The following is a 27,218-nucleotide window of genomic DNA, read 5'->3' as shown; positions in this document are numbered from 1 at the left end:
CTCAGAAATATTCAAGAGATTTCCCTTGATATATATGGACACAATATTGTAATTGTTGTTTTCATGTAGCTCTGTGATGGTCTGATGCAGCCAAGTCACTTTAAACGTCATATATACACGATTTAGTAGTCTGAAGTAATCACTCAATCACTTCAGTCCATGTCACATGATTTTAGTGCAACTTAATCAACAAAAACTAGAATTTCTTTATTTTGAATTTTGTCAACCAGAACATATTTGTTCCTTAATGCATATTCTATTATAATACATAGATTACAAACGGTACGAAACGGACCAAATCAGAATTTTTACTTTGTCTCGTTGGTCCGCAATCGACTCGTCTTCATATAATAAACACTGTTCACCCACCAAAACACAAACTACGTTTAAAAAGTCCCAAGCATTTTATTTTATCATTTCAACTCCTTTATACTAAAATCATCAGCATTTCTTAACCTTTATATAATGCAGTCTTTTCAATATACAAGTATTAATAAGTATGGTTAAAAGATCACAATGGCTTTGTTATGTCTGTCAAAGAATTTCCCATATCCTATTATATTAAAATATTTCATATATAGAGTCTGTACTTAAAACAGAGGTTTAATAATAAAAGGTGAGTTCCCATACAAGGCAATTACAGAATTTAATCAGATTGGGAGTCTCATAAATTAAACATTTAGAAAAAAAAGAAAATAAACAGAACAGCGATGTTGTCAGAGGGTGTTTTGAATGTCCAGAGAAAAGATGGGAGGATTTCATGACAGAAAAGACCCAGGAGACAATTTTCCACTACCGAGTGTACACTTCCCAGGCAGTGAAGACGGCGAGGTCCATCTGCTTTCAACAACTGAATCTTTGCATTTGTTCAATGCTTGATTAAACTGCCTAATAGGCAAGGAAAAAAAACAAAACAAAATTATATGCTCTGTCCTTCAATGTTAGCGTTAGAGCTCAGGTGTTGTGTTGACAAATCCTTCAGGTGACGCCCCAAAACAATCTTTGAACCTTACTCCAAAATAAGCTTAAGCATACATACGTTTGCCTTGTATTAGTAAAGAAGACTGTGCTTTTTGAACAAAAACACGAAACATAATTTGTTAGCCTGCGCTGTATCTGAGCGATACGTCAGTTTGACAGCATTGTTCTATGAGAATAAACACTGATCCATTCAATTACTCACATAATAATCATGATGAACTTCTTTTACTTTTCTCCAACAAACTCCTTCAGCTCTTTAAAAAAGTGCCAATTACATCACAATCAAGTCTTTATCATGTCCTTGCACTGTCAGTCACACAATTTGATCAGACTGATGCCTTGCATCATCTAAGGGTGTTCTCAGACATATTAGGGGAACACAGCTGAAGATGGAGGAAAAGGCACCCTTGAGTGTGCCTCTTAGTGCGCTCTCTCACTCTCACACACACACACACACACACACGCACACACATATACATATATATATGCACACACATACAGATGATGCATGCCATTGTTCCAAGGTTCACTCGTCTTAACAATCCCACTGAAGATTATTTGGAGATTTGCTGTTGGAGGTGGAGGAGGAACTCGTAGTACGACAGGGCCGACTCTGTTCGGTCCTCGATCATGTTCTGCATAAAATGAGGTTTCAGCTGGCTCTCATCCCTGAAAAAGTCACAACAAGGCAAACAAAAGATGTCAGAGTCTCCCCTTTGCTGACAAATGCAATCTTTGACTTTCCTTTTCATGACACAGACTCTTGTTAATGTTCATAGTGTATTTTCACACAGCCTCTTAAAAGTCAATGGTTTTTACTTTTCAGACACATTTAAAGCTACTTGTTGTAAATAAAAAAAAAAAAAAAAAAAACACACTTTACAACTGTTAGTGTCCATTTTTTACCAACCAACAGTCAAGCCAGGAAAAATAAAGAAGAATAAATGAGTATTTCAGAGATTCCCTGTTCAATTATTCCATTCCTGTGGATGGCATTACTTTGGCTCCAAGGTATGACTCAAAATGACTCCAAGGTGTTCATCCTGGGAGGAGGACTGAGCAGTGATTTCTAATTGCTTTATCCCTAAAGAAATTGGGAATAACCGCTCCACCCATTTAGCAACTTCAGGCTGGAAACAGAAACGATTCAAATCGTCTTTTTTTGCCCCCTTGACAGACAAAAAACCTCTGCTCTTAGAATTCATCTTTTCCATCCATCAATAACTAAAGTTTGTGTATACTGACTGCTTAGAGATTAACAAAGAAGTGAATTAATGTGGAAGCGATGTCATACTGAAACTGGAAACACTAACAGTGATATTTCTTTCTGATCAAGCAATACACTCTCTGGCTACTTCACTCATTCCTGAGTAGCAGTGAGGTTTGTGGCCCACCTGATGATGTGCAGGCAAGTAGAGAACGGCCTCTGATCCCTGAGCCATCCAAGAAAAGCTCCGGTTCTCTGCGACTCTGCAGTGTCCAGTTCTGGGAGGAGATACTGTAAGAGGACAGGGATACTTCAGTTTACTTCATTAATAAAAGTGTAGCTGATGTATGTCAGTTAAAGGTATGTAGGAGGTGGTGAGCCCCAGTTTCACCCTCTCCTTCCAAGAATGCAGGATAAACTAAAAGGGCAGTGATATAAACAGCACCTATGAGCTGCAGAGCTGGAGGCAGGGTCTGGTTTGTGCTACTGAGAAAGACAACCTGCTGTTGCATTTCCTACCAAGTTCTCAGGAACAGCAGCGTAGTTTGGAACTCCCAGGACTTGTGTGAGGAAGTTGGGGTGGCAGTTTCGTCCGATCCAAAGGTACATCACCTTTTAAAACAAAAAAATAAATATATAAAATGAAATCCCCAATGTTTTAATTAAGACTTATCCATTTGTACACGTTTTACAGATATATGGTTAACAGGAACTAACACAACCCCTTATATCGGTGCAAAATGCTTTATTTTTGAGGAATTGTATGGGATATTTGATATTATTTATTATTATTGCCAAGCAACCTGCAGTTAGAGAAAAAAGCTGTATCCAAAGCATAGGGGTCTCTGGGGGAAATGTTTACCACCAAGTCGTTTAAAGAGACGGTGAAGGAAAATCAAGATGGGTTTTTGCCCGACATTTAAGATTTGAGAGATCAGCTTTGAAATTGTTAACTTATGATTGTTTGAAAACATACCATTCCAGCATCCATGAGGAAAGCACCGTCCCTGCTGAGCTTCTCCACAGACAGCTGCAGCAGTCTGGGCTGGGGAATGATCCGCTCATTGATGTTCAGAGCTCCCTGAGGACGAAGGGAAGAAAATGGAAGACAAATAAGAGTCACACTCCAAAATACCTGGAAAACCTTTGATTTATGTTAGGGGTTTGACTTTTATGAATTGCTATCTATACAGTACATGAAAAACTGGTTTTAGTGTCTTCCCCCGTTACACAACGATCAAAAACTTAAAGCTCCGTGAAGGAATTAAATGAAACTCTTTTTTTCTGGATTTTCTGGTGTCGCTGGAATTTAAATCATCCTCACCTCATCACTCAGATCGTCGATGCGGTACAGAGCAGGGTGGATCATCAGCATGCAATAAATCAGCGGCTGGTACTTCAGCTGGTACATGGCAAACAGTCGGTCATCCAGCCTGGTGCTGGTTCCTGTCCTGAAGGCTTTCTGCAGTGTTCAGACACAAAACACGTACAGAAGATGAAAAACGACTCAGTCGTGAGGTTTGAAACACCAAAACATGGAGTCATGTTTTAGGCTGCACATTAAAATAAGATATGACAGCAATATCTACATTTGAACTGAGCATAGGTGGGAGAAAAGAGGAATAAAAACTTGTAGTTCAAAAGATTAGTTGTTCTGTAATTTCTGTTTAATCTTGAAGAAACGAGACCTGTTTGAGCAGGGCTAGGATGTACAGTGGGAAGAGTCGGAGGCAGGCGGGGGCCAGCAGGCCGGGCTGCTGGATGGTCAACACGGACTGACGGAAAGATGACAGCGAGTCAACGCCAGCGTTGGTCATCGCATCTCTGGCGTCACTTAGACTGGCGGTCACCGAACGGTCCACGGCTGGAAAGAAGGACAGTCGAAGTCTCTTTAAGAAGTCATCAAAGGATTTTATGCCTCCAAATATTAAAGAGCTGTACATTGTCACATACAGTATGTGGAGCGGCCCAAAATCTCAGTATTTAATTACAATCTATGCCTGTCTTCACTGTTTGATTTGTAGAAAATAATGTAAATCTACAATTGGTTTGTCTAAAAGTGCCAAGAAGACTGTGTGTTGATCCAGTTTCCATGAAAACAAGTCATTAATGGATCGAGGTATTGAGCCTTACACGTACCCATACAAGCCAGCAGTCCAGTTACGGCTTGAACGTCAGCCCCAGCAAATACATCTGATAACGAGTTGACAACAGGAAGACACAACGTGTGCACACGGATCCGTCTCTCTCCTGCAAGAGAAATACAACCCATAGAGTTCAGCAGTTCAAAAGGACAGAGACGATGTATCTGATTTTCAAAATACGAATCGTGTGTGTACCTTTACTGGAGGTGTAAAGCAGAGCGGCCTGGAAAGAAACGACTTGCATGTCGTCCAGGTTTTCTTCAATAGACATCTGAACTGCAAATCCAGCGTCAGGGTTGACGTTGGGGAGGGACAACAGATCTGTGGAGCGCACAAAGAAGTTGCCATGGAACGTGTGGATGGATAGACCTGCAGAAAAACAACAACAAAAAAAGAAGAAGAAATCAATTTAAAAAAAGCACGAAAACAAATACATACGACAGCACTTCATTATGTCAAATAATTATCATGCAGATGATGAACTGTAAAACGGTTAAATGTTTGAAATACATATGGGCAGATGACCTTTACAGAGTAATTTAGGATTACAACTTGCAAAGGCCTTGTTAAAGATTTCTGTTCAACAGTCTCCAGACTTTTATACCAACAGACCTTTGGTGCAGCGTATCCTCATAACAGCCTCAAAGCCAATTTTTCTTGTTAAATATCTCTTCAGATCCTTCTGGAAGCAATCCACCTGAGCTGGGTTATGCTGGTGATGGTAGGAGGGGTAGTAGTACACACTCCCTGCTGAGTACCTGGATATGCAGCCTGGGAGAGAAAAGAGACAAACTTTACACATCATGGAAAAAGAAGGTCAAACAGACAACAGTTACTGGGAGGAGAACTAAAGCATCTGTTCATTTGAAAGCCTTAAGTATATTAACAATTCAAAAAAGGACATGTCTCTCAGGACAAGGAATAATATGGTGCTGGTCTCCAAGGCAAAACACATGAGCCTATTTTCAAAATAAAGACAAGCAAGCTGTGAGTCTTTTATAAAATCCTGAAAAACTAAGGCAGGTTAAAAGTGGTACAGGGAGAGAGAGAAAAGAACGGTTCAGATGGAAAAGATGCTGACTGGGCTGCCACCTGAACTGAAAGAAGAACCACATCAGATGATGGTTACCTTCAGAAGTAGAAACTTTTGCCCATCCATACCCGCCAACCCCTCCGGGACTTACCGAGTGATGCCAGGTCACAGTACTGAGAGCTGAGCAGGAACAGATCCACAGCTACTTGCTGGCCGGAGCAATCCAGGGCCAGCTTCTTGTAGAAGTCTGTCGCTGGGGATAAATGCTGGATATCCTAACATGGGGGGGAAATAACAGTGTATAAGATATCAAACTGGCCTCATTACCCTGCGTTCACACTGAAAGCGTCAAAAATCTCCTGACGCCAGCATCTCGCTGCTTGGTGCGTTCACACTGAAAGCTGCATGCACTGTCGACGGCTGCAGTGGGCGGGGCTATATAGTCTACACATAGCGTGCACATCTTCAGTTTCCTATTTCACCATAGATCACACTTTGGGACGCCTTCTTTATATTTTAGCGTTATTTCCACGTAGATAAGAGTGAGTTTGATGCTCCTTCACAAGTTTGGTCCGCGGATCAACATCAACCGCCAGTGAGCCCTTGCTCCCGGTGAATCATAAATCCGCCTAGGCTGATTTATCGCCCTGAACCCTACGCCGTCGATTTAACGCGGAACCATAATTCAGGCTGCAGTCTGTCTGCGCTGATCACTGACACACCGGGTCGGAGCAGATTTGGTCATGATGTTTAAACTGTGTTTTGTGATTAATAAGCACGGTTTTTAATTATTTGGCATTGGATCAATGTAACAAATAAAATCGTTGGGACCATCCAGCTCCTCAACCATCAGTTACGTGTTTCACATGAGCAGTTCAGGTAAAAACGGCAGTCAAATCAGCAAAAATGTCAGTTTGCTGGATGAAATATATTAATTCCTGATAAAATAAGTTTGTTAGTGCACAGCTCTGCTCCTGTACGCATGTGAATGAGTGTATGTTTGTGTGAACATGAAAGTACAATCTGCATTGAAGCTTCTCGCTTCGGGAATCCCGGTCTGTGATTGGTCGCTGCCTCTGCGTCGCCGCTGCTCATTTGCATAAAGTTCAGATTTTTCAACTTCAAATTGACGCGCTTCTCCGGCTGCTCCCGACGCCTCCGCTGCCCTCGCTGCCTACGACGCGCGTTTTCATAGAAAATGAATGGCAGCCGGCTGCCTATAACGCCCGTGACGCTTTCAGTGAGAACGCAGGGTTACAGACACCAATAAAATAAACTCTGGTGAGACAAAACTGACTTAATAAGTACGGTGAGTATAGAGCCAATCCTTCTTCCTGATTTATATTGCAGTGAGAAAAGCAACTGGTGCATTAAGAAGCCAATCACACATTAATTTCCACGCTTAGCACTTTTCTTTAAGCATTGCTGTGTTATTAACTAATTGTACAATGTTTAATACTCTCTACGCTGATATAAATGAAAAACTTCAATCAAGTTTATACCTTGGCAGATGCCCGCTGGTTGGGGTCTTCTCTGGACTGCAATGCACCCATACCAAGGTTGGGCAGCTGGGTCTGAAACACAGACATGCGCCCCCCAGTGGGTGACAACAACTTGAAGGCTGCCTGTAGGGCTGAACCCAGAGCTGACTGGGTCTCCATAGTCTTCTGAAATAGATTTGGCAGGCTCTTCAGCAGATCCTGCACAAGCTGAAAAAACAAATAACCAGTATTACGCTAAGTCTTATGAAGCATTTTCCTCATTTAACAGCGTAGAATTGAGTCAAAAGCCCAGATTAGTATGTTTATAAAAAGACAAAATCCTGAATATAAAATGGAGAATGTAAAGGAAACAACTCAAGTACATTTCAAAGTGGAGTAATGTTTGAAAGTATGAAAGATTAAGGATTATCATATGGACTTTAATCAAGGTCAAGCTGGGGATATGAACATTTCTTACCTCTTTGCATTCATTGAGGTTTACTAGAAGGCTGTCTGGTGTTGGTAAAAAGATTTCTGTGGACACAATGTCATATTTTAAACAAAAACGAAGAGGCATAGATTTTTATCTGTATTTGGAAGCCGTGTATAAATCTTTCTGAAAAGAGTTTAACCTTTGCAGGAAGCTAGCAGCCAGCTCATTCGAACTTTGAACTCAGCTGCGTCTCACCTTCAATGTCAGACACAATGAGCATCTGTGGCTGGGAAAGTCCCTCCTGAAGGTTGTAGAAGTGGATGGTGCTGTCGAAGGTGATGAAGCCTATCTTCGTCCGCGAGTCTCCAGGTAGCCTAGGACAGAAATACACACACTAAGGTAAAACACTGCATTGAAACACTTGCCAATAATTACAGCCCATAAGCCAGAGTTTCCTCGGGGGTCTGACAGAGACCAGTCCATTGTAAACATGGGAAACATAACACTAATGGCTTCATTTTTTTTGGTCAAAATTGGATGTTTTCTCCATTACAAATTGCCATGTTTTTGTTAATGCCGCACCTACATTCAGACTGACCCCACATAAGGGACAGAGTGGCACAGTACATACCCAGACGCCACAGACTAGACAGTTTATCCTCTGAAGTATGTCAAAGTCCTTATGACATATCTTATAATGCATGATGTCAGAGTTTACTTACTGCAACATTCGTCAAATTTGTCTGGAGGAGCCAAGGCCATATAAAAACACGTATGTATCACTTACAATAACTATAAAAATTAAAATACCTAGAAAGACTTCCCAGCCTGCTCATGCAGACAGGAAAATGAGAAATTTTGATGCTGTGAGATTAGTGGAAAGCAGTCTATGGGCCAATCCCAATACACCCCTTACTTTCTACCACTAGCCCTCACTCACTACCACTAGCCCTAAAAATGAAGCCACAGGCATAGGGCCCTTGTAATGTTCCCTAGGGATTGGGACACCACTTGCTACGTCACTGCGTGGTTTACGTTCGGGTACGTAAGTGACACCATATCAGGAAGCCGAGAGCTAAAAGCTGTTTTAATTTCCGCTGTAGCGCTGTTAATATGCCACTTTATTAAGTTTTAATATTTTTTCCAGGCGTAAAAGTAACCGTTAAAATCCCAAACCTGGCCTCAGTTTTTCCTAATAACGCCTGTTAAGAAATTTGCTCCGATGTTTTCGAGGGATATCTAGAGCCGCCGGCTCGGGAGCTGATTTATGGCTCTGCGTTTGTGTAACGCGGAACCATAATTCAGCCTTAATTCTGGCGAGATCTGAAGATACAACGCAACAACGACCAAGCGAGTGATTATATACATTCACTGAGTGAATATTATGAAAGTAAAATATATATTTTTCGCTAGAAATGTAATCAAAATGGATTTTTATGCAGAAACTAACTCAAAATATTGATATTATTCCCTAAAAATTAGAAATGTCCGCCATGTTTTTTTGTTTAATTCAGTCTGCAAATGATGACGTAAAGCATTCTGGGAAATTTTTCTGGCCCTCCGTCGCGAAGTCAGCATCTGTAATCCCTAGCTCTGAAGCGGTAGATTCATACTCACTACCCCTCGATATGCACAATCCCCCTAGATGAAAAGAGGAATTGGGACACCACTACCCTCACGGGAACGCGCAAAATTTAGGGTTAGGGCTGAAAAGTAGGGGTGTATTGGGACTGGCCCTAAGTCTGAATTGGCATTTTAAAAGTGCAATGAACAAAAACAAACAAACTTGCAAAATTATGTCTCATGATTTGGAATAACTTAAAATTAGTACATACGAATTGATGTTGTCTAGCAGTGACTGGCAGAACACTTTCAGGTAGCCGGTTTCCACTGCATTATGAGATACGTCCAGAACGAAGATATAAACAGCAGGTTGGGGGGGCCTCAACTGCACAAAATTCAGACAAACACGCAAGATGAATAAAAGAAAAGTACAATTATATAAACAAACACATATACAAGTAATTGTGTGCCAAACATAGTTCATTCACAACATGTAACATCCACACTTGCACAAGCGTATGCAGCCAAGTGCTCACATCTTGCTCAGCTACTATGAAGCTGCTGAACCTACCATGTATTCTGAAGGAGCAATGAACTCAATAGTGGCATTCTGGACTTCGGGTCTTTTATGTGGTTCTCCATATGATCTGCTGACCGGGTTGTACATAAACTCTTCTGGAACTACACACAGAAACACATAAAATCTGCAGTTGTCATTCTCTCCAATCACTGCTTGGCTGGAAGACATTTTGTCACTGTGCTTTTCTTTGAGTGGGTCATTGTGAAACCCTCCCCCAGCGTTCTTTCAAGACAGTAGCTCTTTTCACATGCTCTTATCATTCTCATCGCTCTCTCCGTCCCTTACCGTCATTGACTCGATAGCACAGGTTGCATTTCCATCTTCTCTGGTCCAGGAAAGAGACGAAGGGGTTGATGTAGGTTCTGCAGGACCGACACCTCACGATGGTGCTCGATGTCACCACAGGAAGTTGCTGAATTGATAAAACCGAAACAACTCCTGTGAGAAATGCAAACTACATTTCTTGTTTTGAACTCATTAGAAAGACTATTTTTATCGGTTTGTGTTGCTGTTCCAAGTTTTTAATGTCTCTGTTTTTTGTGTTCTCAAATACTGCATGGGCATAAATCAGCTGTAATGGATGTTTTCGATGTTCCAAAGAAAAAAAGAAACAGTGAAAAAAAACAGATAAGCTGAAAGATAATAACCCTTAGACACTGTCACCAATGTGATAACTATATTAGCAATGTTACATCAGCGCAACTTGAAAACATCACATGGAAATTTTGAATAATAAAAGGGCAAATTGCCGTGGGGAACAAATCATCCAACCAGGATTTCTGATGACATTTAATAAGCTGGCTTCACTTTGGGTTTGTATATTGACTGTGTGAAAGGCAGCAGATTTTGTTTAACTTACTGCAGTGCTTGACACATTAAAATGAGGTAAAATTGGTTTTGAACATAAACTGCCAAAATCTGGTCTGCAAAGGAGCAAGTTTGCTTCTTTTTTTTTTTTTTAAACTACTGTCCTCTTATTTCACAACTTAAAGAATTTAACACAGATTGGTGTTTACACAAGAGCCGAGAAATAAGCTCATTATAAATAGTTAATTGAATGCAAACAGAGTGACTGTGTACAAACATTAATAATTAACTTGAGCTGTTACCGAGAGGTCTTTGAAAGGGTGGAGCAGCAGGCCCAACGGCATCTTAGCTTTACTGAGTAGAGACTGAGTCTGAGGGATGCTGGTCAGTGTAGAACGGAAAACTCTGGAGGCCACAGACAAGGAAAGATTCAGTGGATAAAGCATCTACAGAGACAGCAACTTAAAAACATTTAACAATTAGTTTTTCACTGCAAAGTGTTGCAATCCTGCACTTTAAAAGAAAACAGTCACCATCTCGGATGGAACCAATTTAGATTATAAAGCAAGTAGATTTACAGTATGAACATTTTTTTTTTTGGAAGTGATAATTGCCAAAATAAACAGTAATTAAATAAGAGTATCATGGCTTACTCTGGACTGCAGTTGATCCTCTTCAGGTCCTGGGGCAGGCATGGTAGTGGGGCAGGAACAGGGATTGGTGGCAGCAGGTTCCTCTCCTGCAACAGGTTAACCACTTGCAGGGCCTCTGGGATGCTGGACTGGAGGCTCATGGCTGCTAATGATGGGCTCAACTGGGCTGGCCCTGGACCACCAGGCGGCTGAGAGAGGGTAAATTAACCAACTTTAACAGCCAGAACCATGTAATATCCATGACAAATCTGCACACTTTATGACAGTTAGGTTTCTAGCAACCAGTACAGACAAAATCATGTTTGCACGTTTGTAAAAGTCCATGCCAAATAGAATACAGCAGATTCAAAGACAAAACTCCGAGTGGAGGGTTGTGACTTCTCTCTCTCACCTGCTGGTATGGGTGAGGTGCTTGAGTGTAAGGCTGAGTGGCAGCTTGCAACGCAGGGTGCATGGGGGAGGTTGCATGTGAAGCTGAGGTGTTCTGGTACCCAGGGGGCAGGGAAGGGTAGTGGCCCAAGTGTCGGCCAGGTGGCCCAGGCTGAGTGAGGCCAGCTGTGGATCAAAAAGGTACACAGCAGTTATACGAGAAGCCATGATCAGCTATTTGAGCCCCTTCGAAAAGACCAAGGACCCCCTTTAATCTATCAAAACTATGCAGTTTCCCAGCAGGACTGTGCTCAAAGCCACTGCGGAGGACCAAACACACTGGAGTAAATTGTACATTTGGTTGACAAAAACCTTGTGTCTGATGAAAGTTTGTAGCAACACAAAACAAGAATCACAAGTTTTGTGGTAGTTACTCAGCTGTGTGCTGGGTTTGGGGAAAACCGCTACGAATAATTCCAACGGAAATCCTTGATTTTACTTATCACAAAAATTAAATTAATAAGGATTGGAATTACAATTTTAAGGAGTGTGGTGAGTTTGAGTATGTGATTCATTTGCTTTGAAAATCTAGAAAGCACACATGACTGGTGTGGAAATAATCACTTTTTTCTTCTTTTTACATATAAAGGCCTCACCCATTTTGTTGTCAACGTGATTATAGTTGATTGACGCTTGAGGGCCATTTCCAGCCACAGCACCTGAATCAAAGTAAACGGATGCAATATTTATTTGGAATTTGTGGTCCAGGTTGCTAGAAAGGCGATTGGAAAAACAAATGATATGTAAAGCAAGAAAAAAGGATGGATGGAGACAAGAATGATGGTAAAGTACAGTAATATGAATGACCCCAATTATGGAAATGAAAGGCGTTTTAAAGAACCCCCACCCCCCCACAAAACATAAAATGTATCAGTTATAGACTTGTACAGAAAATAGCCACTACTATGGGAAGAGTTAAAAGCACTGCATCTTGACACATAACTCTATAAAGTAATGCTGTTATTTTATGGATTGAGCTACGGAAAGTGCCAAATAAGAGCTCAGTATGTACTGACTCTGCATAGCTTCATGTTTCATATAGGGATTAAGGATGATGATAAAGGGGTGATAAAGAAAATGTGGGTTTTTCATAGAAATGAACAAGGAGGAAACAAAACTGGCACCACAGCAATGACACCACATCTAATGGCTAGTGACAAGAAACGGCTAATGATCTGGCCACACCTGGACATTCAATATCCCCCTCCTGGCAGTCAGCCTCAGTGGGAGAAAAAGCGTTGTTGACAGCCCCCCCACAATAAGCTGGCATGTGTGGGGAGAAGGGAGGCAGGAAAACAAAGCAGGGTCAGAAAAAAAAAGATTGGCTTACTGAGGATAAACTAAACAAAGTGAATATTATAAATCAGCAAAGAATGTTCACGTTACAATCAGCAAGCGCAAAGTGCATAAGATTTGACATAATAAATGCTTATTTTGCAAGAGGAGCCTATTTTAAAAGTCTCACAATCAGACCATATGCAGATGGAATACTTTTCCACCTCAAATGACCCTTCAGGATCTTGTGCAAAAAATTGTTCATTTTTGATAAAAATAGCTTCCGATATTTACAAACATTCATAGCAGATTACTGTGGTGTGATGCAAACGACCAACCCCATGTTGCAACTCACTTCTGTAAATCATAATACATTATACATAATACATTTAATGTTTGCCCTTTAACACAGTCTTGTATCAGCATCTGTTGTTTAATCACTTTAATGTCTTATTGTAGTGACAAAGAAGAATTTAAAACCATTAAAAAGTATTAAACTGTTTTAATGGTTTGTTAACTAATCCAAGCACCGTTGGCACTTTGAACACTCAAAGCGAATAAAAGTATAAAAATAAAATAAAATCACCATCTCCTTTGGGTGGTGGAGGTGTAGCATTGGAAACTGGGGTTCCTGTGGGAGGTGGTGCAGGTTTCATTGTGGGTGGGGTTGCTGTTGGTGGAGGCCCATAGGCAGGTCTGCCTGCTTGGTACGGGTGGGGCGGTACCGGGTTCATTGGTAGAGGTGCCGTACCTGTTGAAATAAATCAATATTAGTAAGTCTGGGTTTTCACCTTACTTTCTGATTAAACGATTAAGCATTTTACATATGGTTATCCAAAAGTACTGGGCAATGTCTGTTACAATTTCAGAGGGGAGAAAATAAAAAAAATAAATAAATAAAAAGGAATTTCCTGCAATTCTAAAACTAGTTCAACTAAAAAGGCACTATTAAAATTACATTCACATCACTGCAAAATACCAGAACAGAATGCCCTTTATTGTGATTATACTGAATGTAAAACAAGGTTGGAGAGCTTCTTTCCAGTGTAAACAAATAGTAAGTGTAAGATACAAAATACAAGACAGAGCAAACACTGCAGACAGTGCAAAACAGTGCAAATTGACTAAATACAAATGAAGATACAAGATAAAACTCAAAATTACTAAAACATATAAAACTCTGTTCTGTTAGAATATATCATGCACTACTAGACAGATATGAGACATCATGGAGGTGCTGTAACATAAGCCCAGTTGAAGTGGCAGCAGCTGGTGTCAGTGCTAATCCTCAGCCAGTGAATGTCAAAGTGCCAGATACTCCATCTCACATAATAAGACCCTTCAAGTCTGTGTTGCTAGAAAACTCACTGTAACTTACTCATCAGTGAGAGCAACAATGTCCTCTCCTGTAAATGACAGTTAACTAAACACTCACTTGATAATACTACAGAATGTCAGGTAAATTGCTTTCATGGAAACGGAAAATAATATAACAGTAAAATGTACATGAAAATGGTTTTGGAAGGAATAGTCTAGATTATAAAGATGGAAACAATATACATTTGAAAATGTAGTGTTTAAATATTTCCTTAGATTTTAAAAAACATTTCCATTCACTGTAACCACTGGGCTTTTGCTGTATGAATTAACTAAGAAATGACAGTGATATACTAAAGCACTCATGTGACCCTGTAAAGTAATATACTAAAAAGGTGAAATCATAAATGTCATTGACATAATTGTTCATGACACTGTGGTAACAAATGACTCAAGAGAAATTGTGAAACTGGTGGGCAATAAAGTCCCTTCCTGTTGAATCATGATCCAACATTTCTATTTGTGGTCTTTTCTTTCTATGACTGAGGAAACAAGCCTTTAACTCTCATGCCAGGACATTTTCCAATAACCAAAGCATCATGGATTTCTTAGAAATGAAGTTGTGTACATTTAATAAATACAACTAGGACACAAAAATCAAAAACTGATATCAAAAATTTGCGTTTTCTTCTAAAAGTTATCAGCTGACAGTTTTAGATCACGCTAAAAATAATAAATAACTAATATGAACTTTGTACAAATTCACAGTAAGTGAGTCTGTGTGGCTGGGAGCGAGCCAGCCAGAGGCACGAACAGCAAGCCAACATGCTCAGTGTAGGAACAGAGGCCAATGTCCAACTCCAACATATCAGCACTCCAGATATGCATATCTACAGAACATCAGTGAAATAAAACAATTACAGGAATATGATGTCACAGCAATTGTGTTACTAGGGATGAATAGTGCTAAATGTTTTATTTAAAAACAAGAAGAAAAAAAAACTGTCTGTTTCCAGCTATGGTGATTATGTGATAATGACCATAAAGTTTCAGTTCTATCAAACAAAATTATCTTGTTTGATAGAACTGAAAGTCAAGATCTTGCAAGTTCACCTCTGCAAGTGTCACTTGCAGAGGTCAATTTTCGGTGAGATTTAGGGGCACTAAATTGTGGAATGATTTTTCCCACTTGGCAAAGAGCTCGTCCTCTCTGAAATATTACAAAAGACGTTTGAAGGACCACTTGTCTGCTGTTTTGTAACTGTTTTCCCAATGTATTGTTGTTTATGTATCCATGTTCTTTTTGTTTTTTTTTTGTGTTTCACTCATAGTGACATGTACAGTCTTATTTGCTCAGGAGTCAATATAATATAAGTTGTAAAAACAATATCCCATGCACACTCACACACACTTATTTTTTGTCTTTATTCTTTATTAATTATATATTGCATTATTGGTTTGCCATCACTTTTGTGTAGTTTTACTTTCTGTTTTTTGTATGTTAATCTTGACATGAAATTTTAATATCTTCGGTGGAGGCTTCAAATAAGCCCATTGGGTTTTTTGCCTCTTCCTGCACCTATAGTGTTTATCATTGATATTTCCTGTATATTTTTTAAAAACTGTGCAAAACAAATAAACTAAACTAAGATGATTAATCCTTTTATTGATTTTGACATTGCCTGCCATGTTACCATCTCATTTTCGTGTAACTCGTGTAGTTCGTCATTTAAAAATGAGACAGTGCTGTGTATTAATAATAATAATAATAATACATTTTATTTATATAGCGCTTTTCAGGGCACTCAAAGACGCTTTACATTAAAACAAAACACATAATACAAATTAAGAGCTGCTATTACAGGTTTGGCAATCAGTGAAGTCTAGCTCTGTGTTCCTACCTGGCTGAGTGTATCCATGCATAGAGGTGGAGGGGATTCCTGGGCCTGAGAGCTGGGGGGAGCCATGAGGTGGTGCTGCAGAGCTGTAAGTAGCTGGTGGTTGTGGTGGTGCCAGCCCAGCTAAGCTTGCAGCTGTATTCACATGATTTGCCACAGGACCTCTGGGAGGCATGCTCATAGACGAGGCTGGCCCCATTGGAGGGGTAGCTGTGTTGTACTGCCATGCAGGAGCCATGGGCTGCTGAGGGCTTGGGTAGTAGCTACTGGACGACACAGCAGGAGGAGGCGGTGTTGCTTGGGCAGGAGGCAGCCTTGGGCCAGGGCTGGGGCAGGCAGAGTGAGGAGGGGTATGGGATGGCAGACCTCCAATTGGAGGCCTGGGGAATAATGGTTGCCCTGAAGAAGAAGGGTAAGAAGTGGGTGGTGGGCCTTGCTGATAAGGGCTGACTGGCGGGACAGCTTGGTATGGTCCAGAGGAATACATTCCAGGGCCAGGGGGTAAAGGAGCTTTCGCCTGGACTGGGTTGTAGACTGGCTGGTGTGGCATGCCATAGCTGACCCCTGGCTGCAGGCCAACTGGATTCTGCGATGGACCTGGAGACGAGAGGGAAGAAATAGAAGCATGTTACTGTGACAAAAGCTCAAACTCAAAACCGCTCAGAAACTGAAAAAGTAAATTGTTGAGCTCCTCCTTTTTTGAGACTACCTGAAGACCTTGTGACACCAGCACCGTTTAACCATAACAAATCAGTAACATTTGAGTGTTGTAGTGAAAACATCAGGGGATAACCACTCAGATCCACAAAAAGTGCAATGAATTGCTAGAGATGCACCGATTGCTGAAGCTGGAAAAGATTAAATATTCACTGAAGGGTAGTTGCAACAAATTTTATAATAAGTGGCTTCCCTTTCTTACATTCTTCCACTCTCTCCAGTCCCTGCCTCCTGATTGACGGATCCCCCCCCCCTCTCTTCTCTCATTCCTCTCTTTCTTCCTCCTTTTTATTTATCTTTTTATTTACTTTTCTTTTGTTTTTGGGGTTTTTTTTTGTTTTTTTTTTGCTTTGGGTTTTTTTTGTTTTCTTTTTTTCCTCCCCCTTTTTATTCATCTATTTTTTAATTCATACTGTTTAGCTTTAATACTTAAATATTACTTATATATAAGAATATAATAATTTTCATGTATTTGTCATTATTTTGTGTGGATTTTTTTGTTCTGTTCTTAATCCAAAAAAAAAAAAAAAGGAAGTAGACTGTATATATTTTTTTGTTTATTCCTGTTCAACTGTGCCTTACCCCCTAATAAAAATATCAAAACAAAAGAGATGCACCGATTGATCGGCCACTGATCTGTATCTGGCCAATAATGGCCCTATCGGTTTTGATCGGAAAAAAATAGTTCAGAGCGGGCCGATCTGATGACGATTACAACAACAAACGCCACCCGCGCGGGCGTTCTCACACCTCAGACCGAGCTGTCCTAAGGGGGCGTTGGCCTCGCCGGTATGGGAGTTTTACAATGTCCGAAAAGGACAACAAATTTGCAGTTTGCAAAGTGTGTGCAAAGGAGATGCCCCGAGGAGGAATGTTACAAAAGAATTTCAACACAACAAAGCTGATAAGACATTTGAAAGTTTTTCACACAAAGGAGTATATTGAGTTTCCAAAGTTGGCTGCAGCTAAGGCAGAAAAAGAAAAGGAGATGCAGCCACGCCGCTTACTCCGCTGAACGTAACAGAGACATATACTGTACACGACAGCAAGAAAAGAACTACATCGTAAGGTAATGAATTCATATGCTTTGCTCATCAGCCGCTTTCTGTTGTAGAAGACATCAGGTTTAAACACGTCGTTTGCAGCTTGGATCTGCGGTACGCGCTGCCGTGTCGTAAATATTTAACTGAGGAAATCCTGTCGGAGTTTTACCAAACTATATACAGTCCAAAGCCGTGTCCGACGGCTTCACGAGTGACATGTGGAGCTCTAGTGTGAAGAGTTGTGCTTCACTCACAAGAGTTTCCTCACACGTGGCGGATGCTACCGCTAAAGATTTCACAAAGCTTAATAATTCATAATTAATTTTTATTTTAAGATTTAATTCCTCTTTCCACAGGAAAACTAAGCTGTATAGTTTACAACTTGTATCAACTTTTAGAGTGACATTTGTTGTCACAGTTGTTGTCAGTGTTGGTGCACATGTTGTACATAGTGATTACCACAAGAAAGCTGAAGCTAGTAGCTACAGTTACTATTTGTAAGATGAGTCTAAGTCGTCTCTAAGAGTCTCTAGAGGGTGAATGTTGCTCATTGCCTCAGCATGCAATAAAACAGTCAATTAATGATACTTTCTCATCTCCAAATTTTTTATACCTAATAATACAATGTCAGTGTTGTGTACATGAGACAACAATATTGACGAATTTATGGATTTCACGCTGTGATCGGCAAAATCGGGATCGGCAGATACTGGTTTTCCAGATCGGTGATCGGCCCTCAAAATCCTGATCGGTGCATCTCTATGAATGGCCAACTAAGGATGCAATCTCTACTTAGATTTAATCAGGGATGTGCATTGTAAGACACGCTATAACAAAATTGGTCTGTGGTAAAAAGTAATATTCATCTTATTGCACAAATGCCATTAGAGACAAAGAGGCACATTCTGAGTTTTTAGAGTAGTTATAACTGGCTTACATGATTCTCACCAGCTTACATGATTCAACACAAACTACCACAGTTTATGTGTCATTGGCATAAGTTCCACATGGACCGTTTACAAAACCTTATACTGCACACTTTGCATATTATGTTCATTGTAGGTAAAATGTCATAAGTCCAATGTAAATTTTCTTCCCTTTCTACTGGAGAATTTACATAAAAGTTGGCATGGTACAATATGATTCAACAAGGGACCAGACAAGTAGTGTAACAACAGATGAAAAGAAGAAGGAAAGACAAAAGTAAAATAAAAAACATCAAATAGGCGATAAAAGAATACAGAGGTTGGGCTAGGGATTTTCTGTATTTTTAATCTCTTCAACTACCTTGAAAAAGCATTGTAACAATGTTTTATTCCCCACATAAATGGTTATGCGGTGAAAAATAGAGACAACTCTTATTAAAAAACAAAAATTTGGTCTGGATTCCACAAAATTATAAAGTATAAAAATCATTTAAAAGAATTATTGAACCGTAGCATGTCTTGTATGGGATCATTCATAAATGGAACATGTATAAAAATGTATCTTTGTTATACAAGCTAAATGTATACATTAGGGGACAGTATATCATTTTAACATACATTGACTACCGTATGTGTAATTTCCCTTTCAGTGTTTCTTTTTTTTTTTTAAATAAAAGGAAAGTATAAATTGAATTACAATGAACTGAATCAAATAAGACTGCAAATGAGCCCATCCACTAACAAAATTGCATGCATAAATAAGCATTTCAGTGTTTTCATGACAGAATGGTCAATTATGGTAAAAACCGAAATTAATTCTTCAGAATTCAGTGGAGTATATTTCACTGAAAAGATTCACAGGTCTCCTTCAGTTTTGGTGCAACATGAAACAAAAGAATACCACATTTTACCACATTTAGTTCATATTGGTAGTATAGTAGAGTTTTGAAGAAAACTACAAACATATCTTATCCTCTAATTCCAGTTTGTTGCTATGCTTCAAAAACATTTCTTTTTTAGTTTAGATACATACAACCCTGTTGATTCAGCATACTCCACAAACATTAAATAAAAAAGGACCAATCCTTTCTCAATATCCAGAACATATAAGAGATATTGCCGACAGAATAAATCTCAAATATAATATAAATGGGTTTTAAAAAAAAATTCAAAATCCATGAATGTTCTCTAAATAAACAGTAAAGAAATTGCAGTTAAATCATAGCAGTGTGTGGATGTTTGCAGTGTGTAATCCTTTATGATGCAAACAGATTTACTACCAGCAGCTTGCTACTTCACTACATAACCAGCTACCAATCTGAATCAGCAAAGTAAAAGGGATTAGAAAACAGCTCTTCTCAACAAACGATGACAGATGAAGAAACATAATCCACGTCATACCCTGGTAGAATACTTTAGGACCAAGTTGATCACAGTTCTATCCAGCCAGATATGGAAACAGACACTTCAGTCAATCACATAACTTGGAGGTTAAAACGCAAGGAACTTGTATCATTTGTTGGTTTGAATAAGCATAACAGCAGTTATAGAAATAAAAGACAGAAAAGAACTTTAAAGACTTTGTCACTGCATTGACAGGTGCTCATAATCTTAAATTTCTCTTTAAAGATGGCTGAAAACTTTAGATAATACTTGAGGCTTTTAATTCCCATAACATTTCTTAAAAAGCTTATTGGTGAAGTGCAACGATTCCCAAATTACTTTCATAATCTCATTTCACCAATAAATACTTTAAAATGATGTGTAAATACTGAAATACTTATGCAGAGTGATATCTTTCTAGTCAAGCAGTCAAGCTGCGGTAGCTATACACTATATCATTATCAAGAAACAAGTGATAAAAATGTTCAAGAAAATAAAAATCAAAGGAAAGCTGACTGGGCCTAACTCGAAGTATTTAATGAGACTTTATATTAATTTTGTTTACTGAATTTTTCTTTATAAGCATGATTTCCCAACCGTGCTATGTTATTACAATTAAATCATCTCTTGTGAAAAGACATTATATCTCATAAGTTGTGTGAAAACACGCAGAATTTGTGCACACTGATTGTTGCTTATTGACAGTTTTAAAAAGACATTTATTCCAAATTAAACATTAATTTACATTATTTCACAGGTTAAGAATAAATTGACACACACCGTTTGGTAAATGTATCAATACCATGCTTATGACATGTATTTGTGGTGTGTTTCTACTATCAGAAACATGCTGCCTACAGATTGATCAGAGCTCAAAGGACAAATGTTAGATTAACCTTTAAGAATCCCTCCATTTCAAGAAAAATAGCCATCAAGATTAAAAGGAAAGTTCCATGAATTAAAATTTCTCACAGATGGCTATGTACAGCTAAGAGAAGCAGTTAGTCAGCACAGCACTAGAAAAGTCCCTCACATGTATCCATAAGAAAAGCTACTGAATGCTGGATTGTTTTTTGTTGTATTTTTTTTTAAGCCTTCGCTCGAACGTGAAAAAATAAAAAAATAGTCTCTAATTGAAGCATGAGAATAAATTCCGGCTGGGAGAATGAGCTTAAACATTTCTGGATCATCCCCAACATGCCACATGTACAGTTAAACGCAGACACATCAGAGCCATTTAACTAGATAATCCATACTATCATTTAGATAAGGAGCTGCTGCAGCTATCTACACAGAAGAAAAAAGCTCAAGACACGACAGACAAGGACATATAAGCCTGCTAGATATAATAAGACAACATTTGTGGGGGGTTATAAGGAAAGCTTGAGGGAAACTTCACATGTCAGGTTTAACGGGAGGATCTCAGTGTCTGGAATAAATCTGAAGATCCAATAACTTCCTGGTGTTATCATCCCTGCTGACCACTCAGTAAACCTTCTTTAGGTTTGCCACCTGGACAAACCAAAGGAAAGTAAACACTGGCTATAATAACCAGGCAGCAGAGGGACAGCTCACCGAAACAGTGGTAACTATTTGGGTCACGTTAAGTCAGTGAGGTATAGGCTTCCCACCCGTCCCTTGAAATACGGAATTGTTACGTAATTGGGAATTAAAAGTTGCGTTCCGTATTGAACCAATACGGACATATATTATGCTCTTATTTATTGATGTCATAATGTACAGGTGAAGGTTGGAAAATTGGAATATATTGCAAAAACTTAATTCGTAGTAAATTCAACTAAAGTTGAAATAAATATATTATTTCCCACTACATTCAAAGTGAGATATTTCAAGCCTTTATTTGTTATAATTTTGATGATTATGACTCACAGTTTATCAAACCCCAAATAAAAAATCTCTATATTATGAAATCAATAAACAATTCAATCATCAAAATTATAACAAATAAACACATCTTGATTTGCATGTAATGAGACTATGTAATGTATTAGTTTCACCTTTTAAGTTGAATTATTGAAATAAATTAACTTTTACACCATATTCTAATTTTCCGACCTTCACCTGTAGACTATATTCTACATCTTGGCTGATGTGGACATACATAGCATAGGAGGATATTTCAGTTCCTAGTATGGTTGGCTGTCTGTACAGTCATGCAAGATCAAAAAGAAGACTGAAGCAGGCTGTAGTTCAGAAGGAAGTTATGATCTCTCCGAGGTATATATTGTGATTATTGTGCAAATTGTATGTATATTATAAATTTAATAGTAAATATATTCTAAATCTCTGTAGGCTATGAGTGTATATATAGTTTAGAAGTATGAGTATATAATGTATGAGTATATTATGATATGCAATATATATTTATACTTCTATAAATAGAGGGATGAGTATATTATAAAGTCGGTGTAAACTATCTTGTTTATAAGCAGAACAGATCTGGTGATAGTAGCAAATAATGCTACTTAGGATGTGGATGGTTGGTTACTTAATCTTATATTTTTGGTTCAATTTATTATTTCAGGAATTGTGGTGAAGATTTTTCACCCTTTTTGAGTTGGATTATTGTCATCTTTATTGTCATGTTATTATATTATTATTATTATATTATCATCTTTTATATTATCTTTTGTATGTCTATGTGTGGACCCCAGGAAGAATAGTCTTCCCATGGCGAAGACTAATGCGGATCCATTTTAAATAAACAAATAAACAAATGCTATTAAAGCACTTTAAACTTTAGCATTTTGTTTTTTCCTATAAAATAAATACATTTCTATGCAGTTCAGAAGTTTTGGGGATGTCCCTTTTTGAAATCGGGGCGTCCCTGATTTCTATTTCTGAAAGGTGGCAACCCTAGTGAGGTAATAAGGGTTCCCCAGCTCATCCTTACTGGGCTACTGGTTATTAAGAGAAATCAAACCACCACATCCAGCAGTCCCTGGTGTTAGCTGGGCTACAACAGCGGCTAATGTGACTACAACCAACCCCCCCTTGTAGCTCAACTCACCGTTCGTGTACGTCTGTCCCGTCCCAGTCCCATTCTGGGAGTTGATCCCCGCCGTTGACATGTTGAAACAGACAGTCGTGTCTATCTGTGGTGGTGAGCTGGAGCAGCTAGCCGCACTAGTCGTTAGCCACACTAGCCGGATCCTTCAGACCTGTAGCTCCGACGACGTCGTCGCTCGACCACGGCCACGTCTTTTAGTTTCTAAAACAAAACAAAAAAGCTTTATCGAGTGACTTGCCGGCTATCAGAGAGCCATGGCTGTCTCCACGGAGCCCGTGTGACTGGGTACGGGTGGGTGCGGGCGGGCCTGGGCAGTAGTCGTGTGAGTTAGACGCTTCTCCTCTTTCACCGGAAGCTGGGATCAGCAGCAGGATCAGCGTAACCACCCGCGCATGCGCACTGTGGACACGTGGCATTTCCTCCTGTGCACTGGGTTTTCCACAGTACCAGAAACAAGAGGCGCAGTGAAGGATCAATCTGGGATTTTGCACTGCTGTCACAGTGTTTTTTTCTTAGCTTCTTCCCATTATAGGGCCAAACTAAGAAAAAAAAAGAAGGAAATTACGAAAATAAAGTCATAATAATATGAGAATAAAGTCGTAATATTACGAGAATACAATCGTAATATTTAATATATTATAAATATATAAATATAACTTCACAAGATGCTCAATATTCAACATTTTAACACACTCTTCCTGTTAGAGTTCTCATAAATTAACACTTTATTCTTGTAATATTACGGCTTTATTCTCATAATATTATGACTTTATTCTCGTAATATTACGACTTTATTCTCATAATATGACGACTTTATTCTCATAATATGACGACTTTATTCTCATAATATTACTTTATTCTCATAATATGACGACTTTATTCTCATAATATTACTTTATTCTCATAATATGATGACTTTATTCTCATAATATTACGACTTTATTCTCGTAATATTACGACTTTATTCTCATAATATTACAACTTTATTCTCGTAATATTACGACTTTATTCTCATAATATGACGACTTTATTCTCATAATATTACGACTTCATTCTCATAATATTACGACTTTATTCTCGTAATATTACGACTTTATTCTCATAATATTACGACTTTATTCTCGTAATATTACGACTTTATTCTCATAATATTACGACTTTATTCTCATAATATGACGACTTTATTCTCGTAATATTATGACTTTATTCTCATAATATGACGACTTTATTCTCATAATATTACTTTATTCTCATAATATGACGACTTTATTCTCATAATATTACGACTTTATTCTCATAATATTACGACTTTATTCTCATAATATTACGACTTTATTCTCGTAATATTACAACTTTATTCTCATAATATGACGACTTTATTCTCATATTACTTTATTCTTGTAATGTTACGAGTTTATTCTCGTAATATTACGACTTTATTCTCATAAATTACGACTTTATTCTCGTAATGTTACGACTTTATCCTCGTAATATTACGACTTTATTCTATTACGACTTTATTATCGCAACATTATGACTTTATTCTCGTAATTTCCTTTTTTTTTTGTCTTAGTTTGGCCCTAATACTCCGTCGTACCATTATGACAAATGCGACACTATTTTTATTTATCCTTTATTTATCCAGGAAAGTCCCATTGAGATACAATATCTCTTCTGCCAGGGAGTCCTGGTCAAGATGGCAGCAGAAAAATAAATTCAGTTTCATATAAAAGAAAATACATACAAGGACAAGTAATATACAAAACAAATAAAAACATATCAAAACAAAAAACAAACAAACATAAAACATACAAGGATCAGAAAGCTAAAAAGAATTCATGACAAAGAATGACACTTGATTAACAATGACATTGCTCTGTGAAAAATGATTTTAACATATGTTTGAACATGTTAAGAGAAGGTAAATATTTCAAGTTGAGTATGTGTTGAAGCTCATTCCAAGCTTGCTGTGCATAAAAGGAAAAGGCCGATTTACCCAAGTCTGTTCGAGTGCTTGGGACCATGAGGAGAATTTTCTCTGATGATCTAGTGTTAGGGCTACTAGAGTAATATTTTAATAAATTGGATATGTACAGAGGTAGTTTACCCAGTAATGCTTTTGCAATAAATATTAACATATGTGATTTTCTCCTTAGACTCAGTGAAGTCCATTCAACCATTTGATACAAATTACAAGGATGTGTACGTGCACTTGAACCAGTTACAAACCGCATGATAGACTACATTCAGTTTTTTCAAAAGAAATGAAGATGCATGCATGTAAATTACATCACCATAGTCTAATACTGACAAAAAGGTAATATTTATTAAACGATTTTTCATTGTAATTATTGTCTTAGGCAAGGCAAGGCAAGTTTATTAGTATAGCACAATTAAACACAAGTTAATTCAAAGTGCTTTACATCAACATTAAAAGCGGCAAGACACAATTAAACAATAAATAAGAAGTAAAATGATAAGAAGGTAAAATAATGAAAAGCCCAAGTTATTAAAAAATAAGGGCAGTAGAGTACAGCAGGTAAGTATTTAATTTAAGACTACGCTTGAGTAAACTAATGTTTTTAGGCCTGATTTAAAGGAGCTGACAGTTGGAGCAGACCTCAGGTCTACAGGAAGTTTGTTCCACCGGTGAGGAGCAGAATAACTGAACGCTGCCTCACCTTGCTTGGTTCTGGTTCTTGGGAACCACAACAAACCAGATCCAGATGAACCTCAGGGGTCTGGGAGCTTCATAGGAACTAACAGATCAAACATGTATTTTAGTCCAAGACCATTCAGTGCTTTGTAGACCAGCAGTAAGATTTTAAACTCTATCCTTGGACTCACTGGAAGCCAGTGTAGTGATTTCATGACCGATGTAATATGGTCCAGTTTCCTGGTGTTTGTAAGGACTCTGGTCTTAGCCAATAGTTAAGACACGCTTAAAATGACTACTATTGTGCAAATAACCAATGTAGATTTGTTTATTTCTATTTTTTTATTTTAATTTGTTTATTTATTTTTGTGGTTGGTTGTTTTGTTTGATGTTTAACCCAGTGGCATGTTCTAATATTTCACTACACAAAACCAATAGAAATTTGCTAAGATTTAAACGGATTTCGAAAGCAGATGTACTTTACTGACAAAAAATGACTATGCTTACATCAACTGTGGGAGATGTGTTGATACTTTTTCTATGTTTAGCTTGCCATCTCAGTAATCCAGTATGTTCTCGGGAGTCCTCGGGTTGGTAACAGATGTGAACCACTGTGGGCCCCTGAGCAAGGCCCTTAACTCCCCAACGGCTCCCCAAGTGCTGGAAAAATTGCAGCCCACTGCTCTAGTGTAACAAGTGATAGGTTAAAAGCATTGGACCACTTTCTGTGTGTTTTGTGAGATATATACTGACAAATAAAGATTATTATTACAGTAGTACTTGTAATTACTAACAAGCGTTGTGCACTTTTTTGTTGGATGAGTCCTATTAGTGATAATCACTGGGCCTCTAAAATTGGAAGGTGTTCTTCTCGTCATGACATTAAACTTACATTTCAAAGATTAGGGATAGGATTCAGGTCGTGACATAGGTTAGTTCAAATGCTGATGTTGCACTCTGTTAATCAGTCCACCAATTTGGCTGTATGTTTCTGATTACAAGTGCAGTTCTGAACGTTTTCCTTTGAAGATGTCTGTTTTCCCTCCAAGGTCTTAATGTACTCGTTTTCTTATGATGACTATTGTGAAAAGTTTATCTGTCCAAAGAGGGGGAAAAAAGATCAGTAAAAAAATAAATAAAAAAATAAAAATAAAAATCCATCAACAAGCTGTTACCAAGACGTGTAACTTAAGTTTTGGATAAGCCTTGATCATTCTTCTTTGACCCTGACCAAAACACCCGACCAATGAGGATTATTTAAGAAAAAATCATCATTCAATAAGGGGAAACTTGAACAAATTTTATAATAAATGGCAACCGTTTATGGACTTTTTTGCGACAACATAACCCCCCCCCCACACCCTTTTTATTTAATTTATCTTATTTTATTTGTATTTATTTTATTTTTTACTTGTTTTTTTTTTTAGGATCTTTACATTTTGTCTATCCTTATGTTTATGTGCCCAGTTAATTATTTCATACAGACTATGTCTATTTTATTGTACTGTTTATCTAGTCTTGTTTTGTGTTATCTTTATCTGTTCTTAAAAAGTATGTAAATTTAAATTCTCTGGCGCATACAACCATGTTCATTGCTGTCACCAATGTGCCCTGGCATATGTAAGTGCCTTTTTTACTTTTGCATCAATAAAAAAATATGA

At 38.3% G+C, this 27,218-nt stretch overlaps 1 protein-coding gene across 2 annotated transcripts; it reads right to left on the bottom strand.

Annotated features, from left to right (window-relative positions):
• Positions 1-186: 186 nt before the first annotated feature.
• sec24a (SEC24 homolog A, COPII coat complex component) lies at positions 187-23,256 on the bottom strand. Of its 2 annotated transcripts, XM_061740532.1 has the most exons (24): positions 22,902-23,256; positions 15,805-16,398; positions 13,173-13,337; positions 12,497-12,574; positions 11,908-11,970; positions 11,274-11,437; positions 10,883-11,070; positions 10,532-10,634; positions 9,708-9,834; positions 9,414-9,523; positions 9,115-9,227; positions 7,535-7,653; positions 7,325-7,380; positions 6,868-7,074; positions 5,517-5,640; positions 4,945-5,103; positions 4,528-4,701; positions 4,328-4,438; positions 3,877-4,052; positions 3,513-3,650; positions 3,165-3,269; positions 2,708-2,800; positions 2,376-2,479; positions 187-1,650 (listed from the first exon to the last, which is right to left on the bottom strand). In XM_061740532.1, the coding sequence occupies exons 1-24, from the start codon at positions 22,960-22,962 to the stop codon at positions 1,536-1,538; spliced, it is 3,447 nt and encodes a 1,148-aa protein (XP_061596516.1). In that variant the 5' UTR covers positions 22,963-23,256; the 3' UTR covers positions 187-1,535. The 2 variants fall into 2 exon arrangements, with proteins under 2 accessions (XP_061596516.1, XP_061596517.1); XM_061740533.1 differs by lacking the exon at positions 12,497-12,574.
• Between the last annotated feature and the right edge of the window lie 3,962 nt (positions 23,257-27,218).

This window comes from Cololabis saira, chromosome 14 (assembly GCF_033807715.1).
Source record: "Cololabis saira isolate AMF1-May2022 chromosome 14, fColSai1.1, whole genome shotgun sequence".
In the NCBI taxonomy this organism is placed as follows: Eukaryota; Metazoa; Chordata; class Actinopteri; order Beloniformes; family Belonidae; genus Cololabis; species Cololabis saira.
The sequence above is the reverse complement of the archived record's forward strand: the minus strand, read 5'-3'. Positions and strand labels throughout refer to the sequence as shown.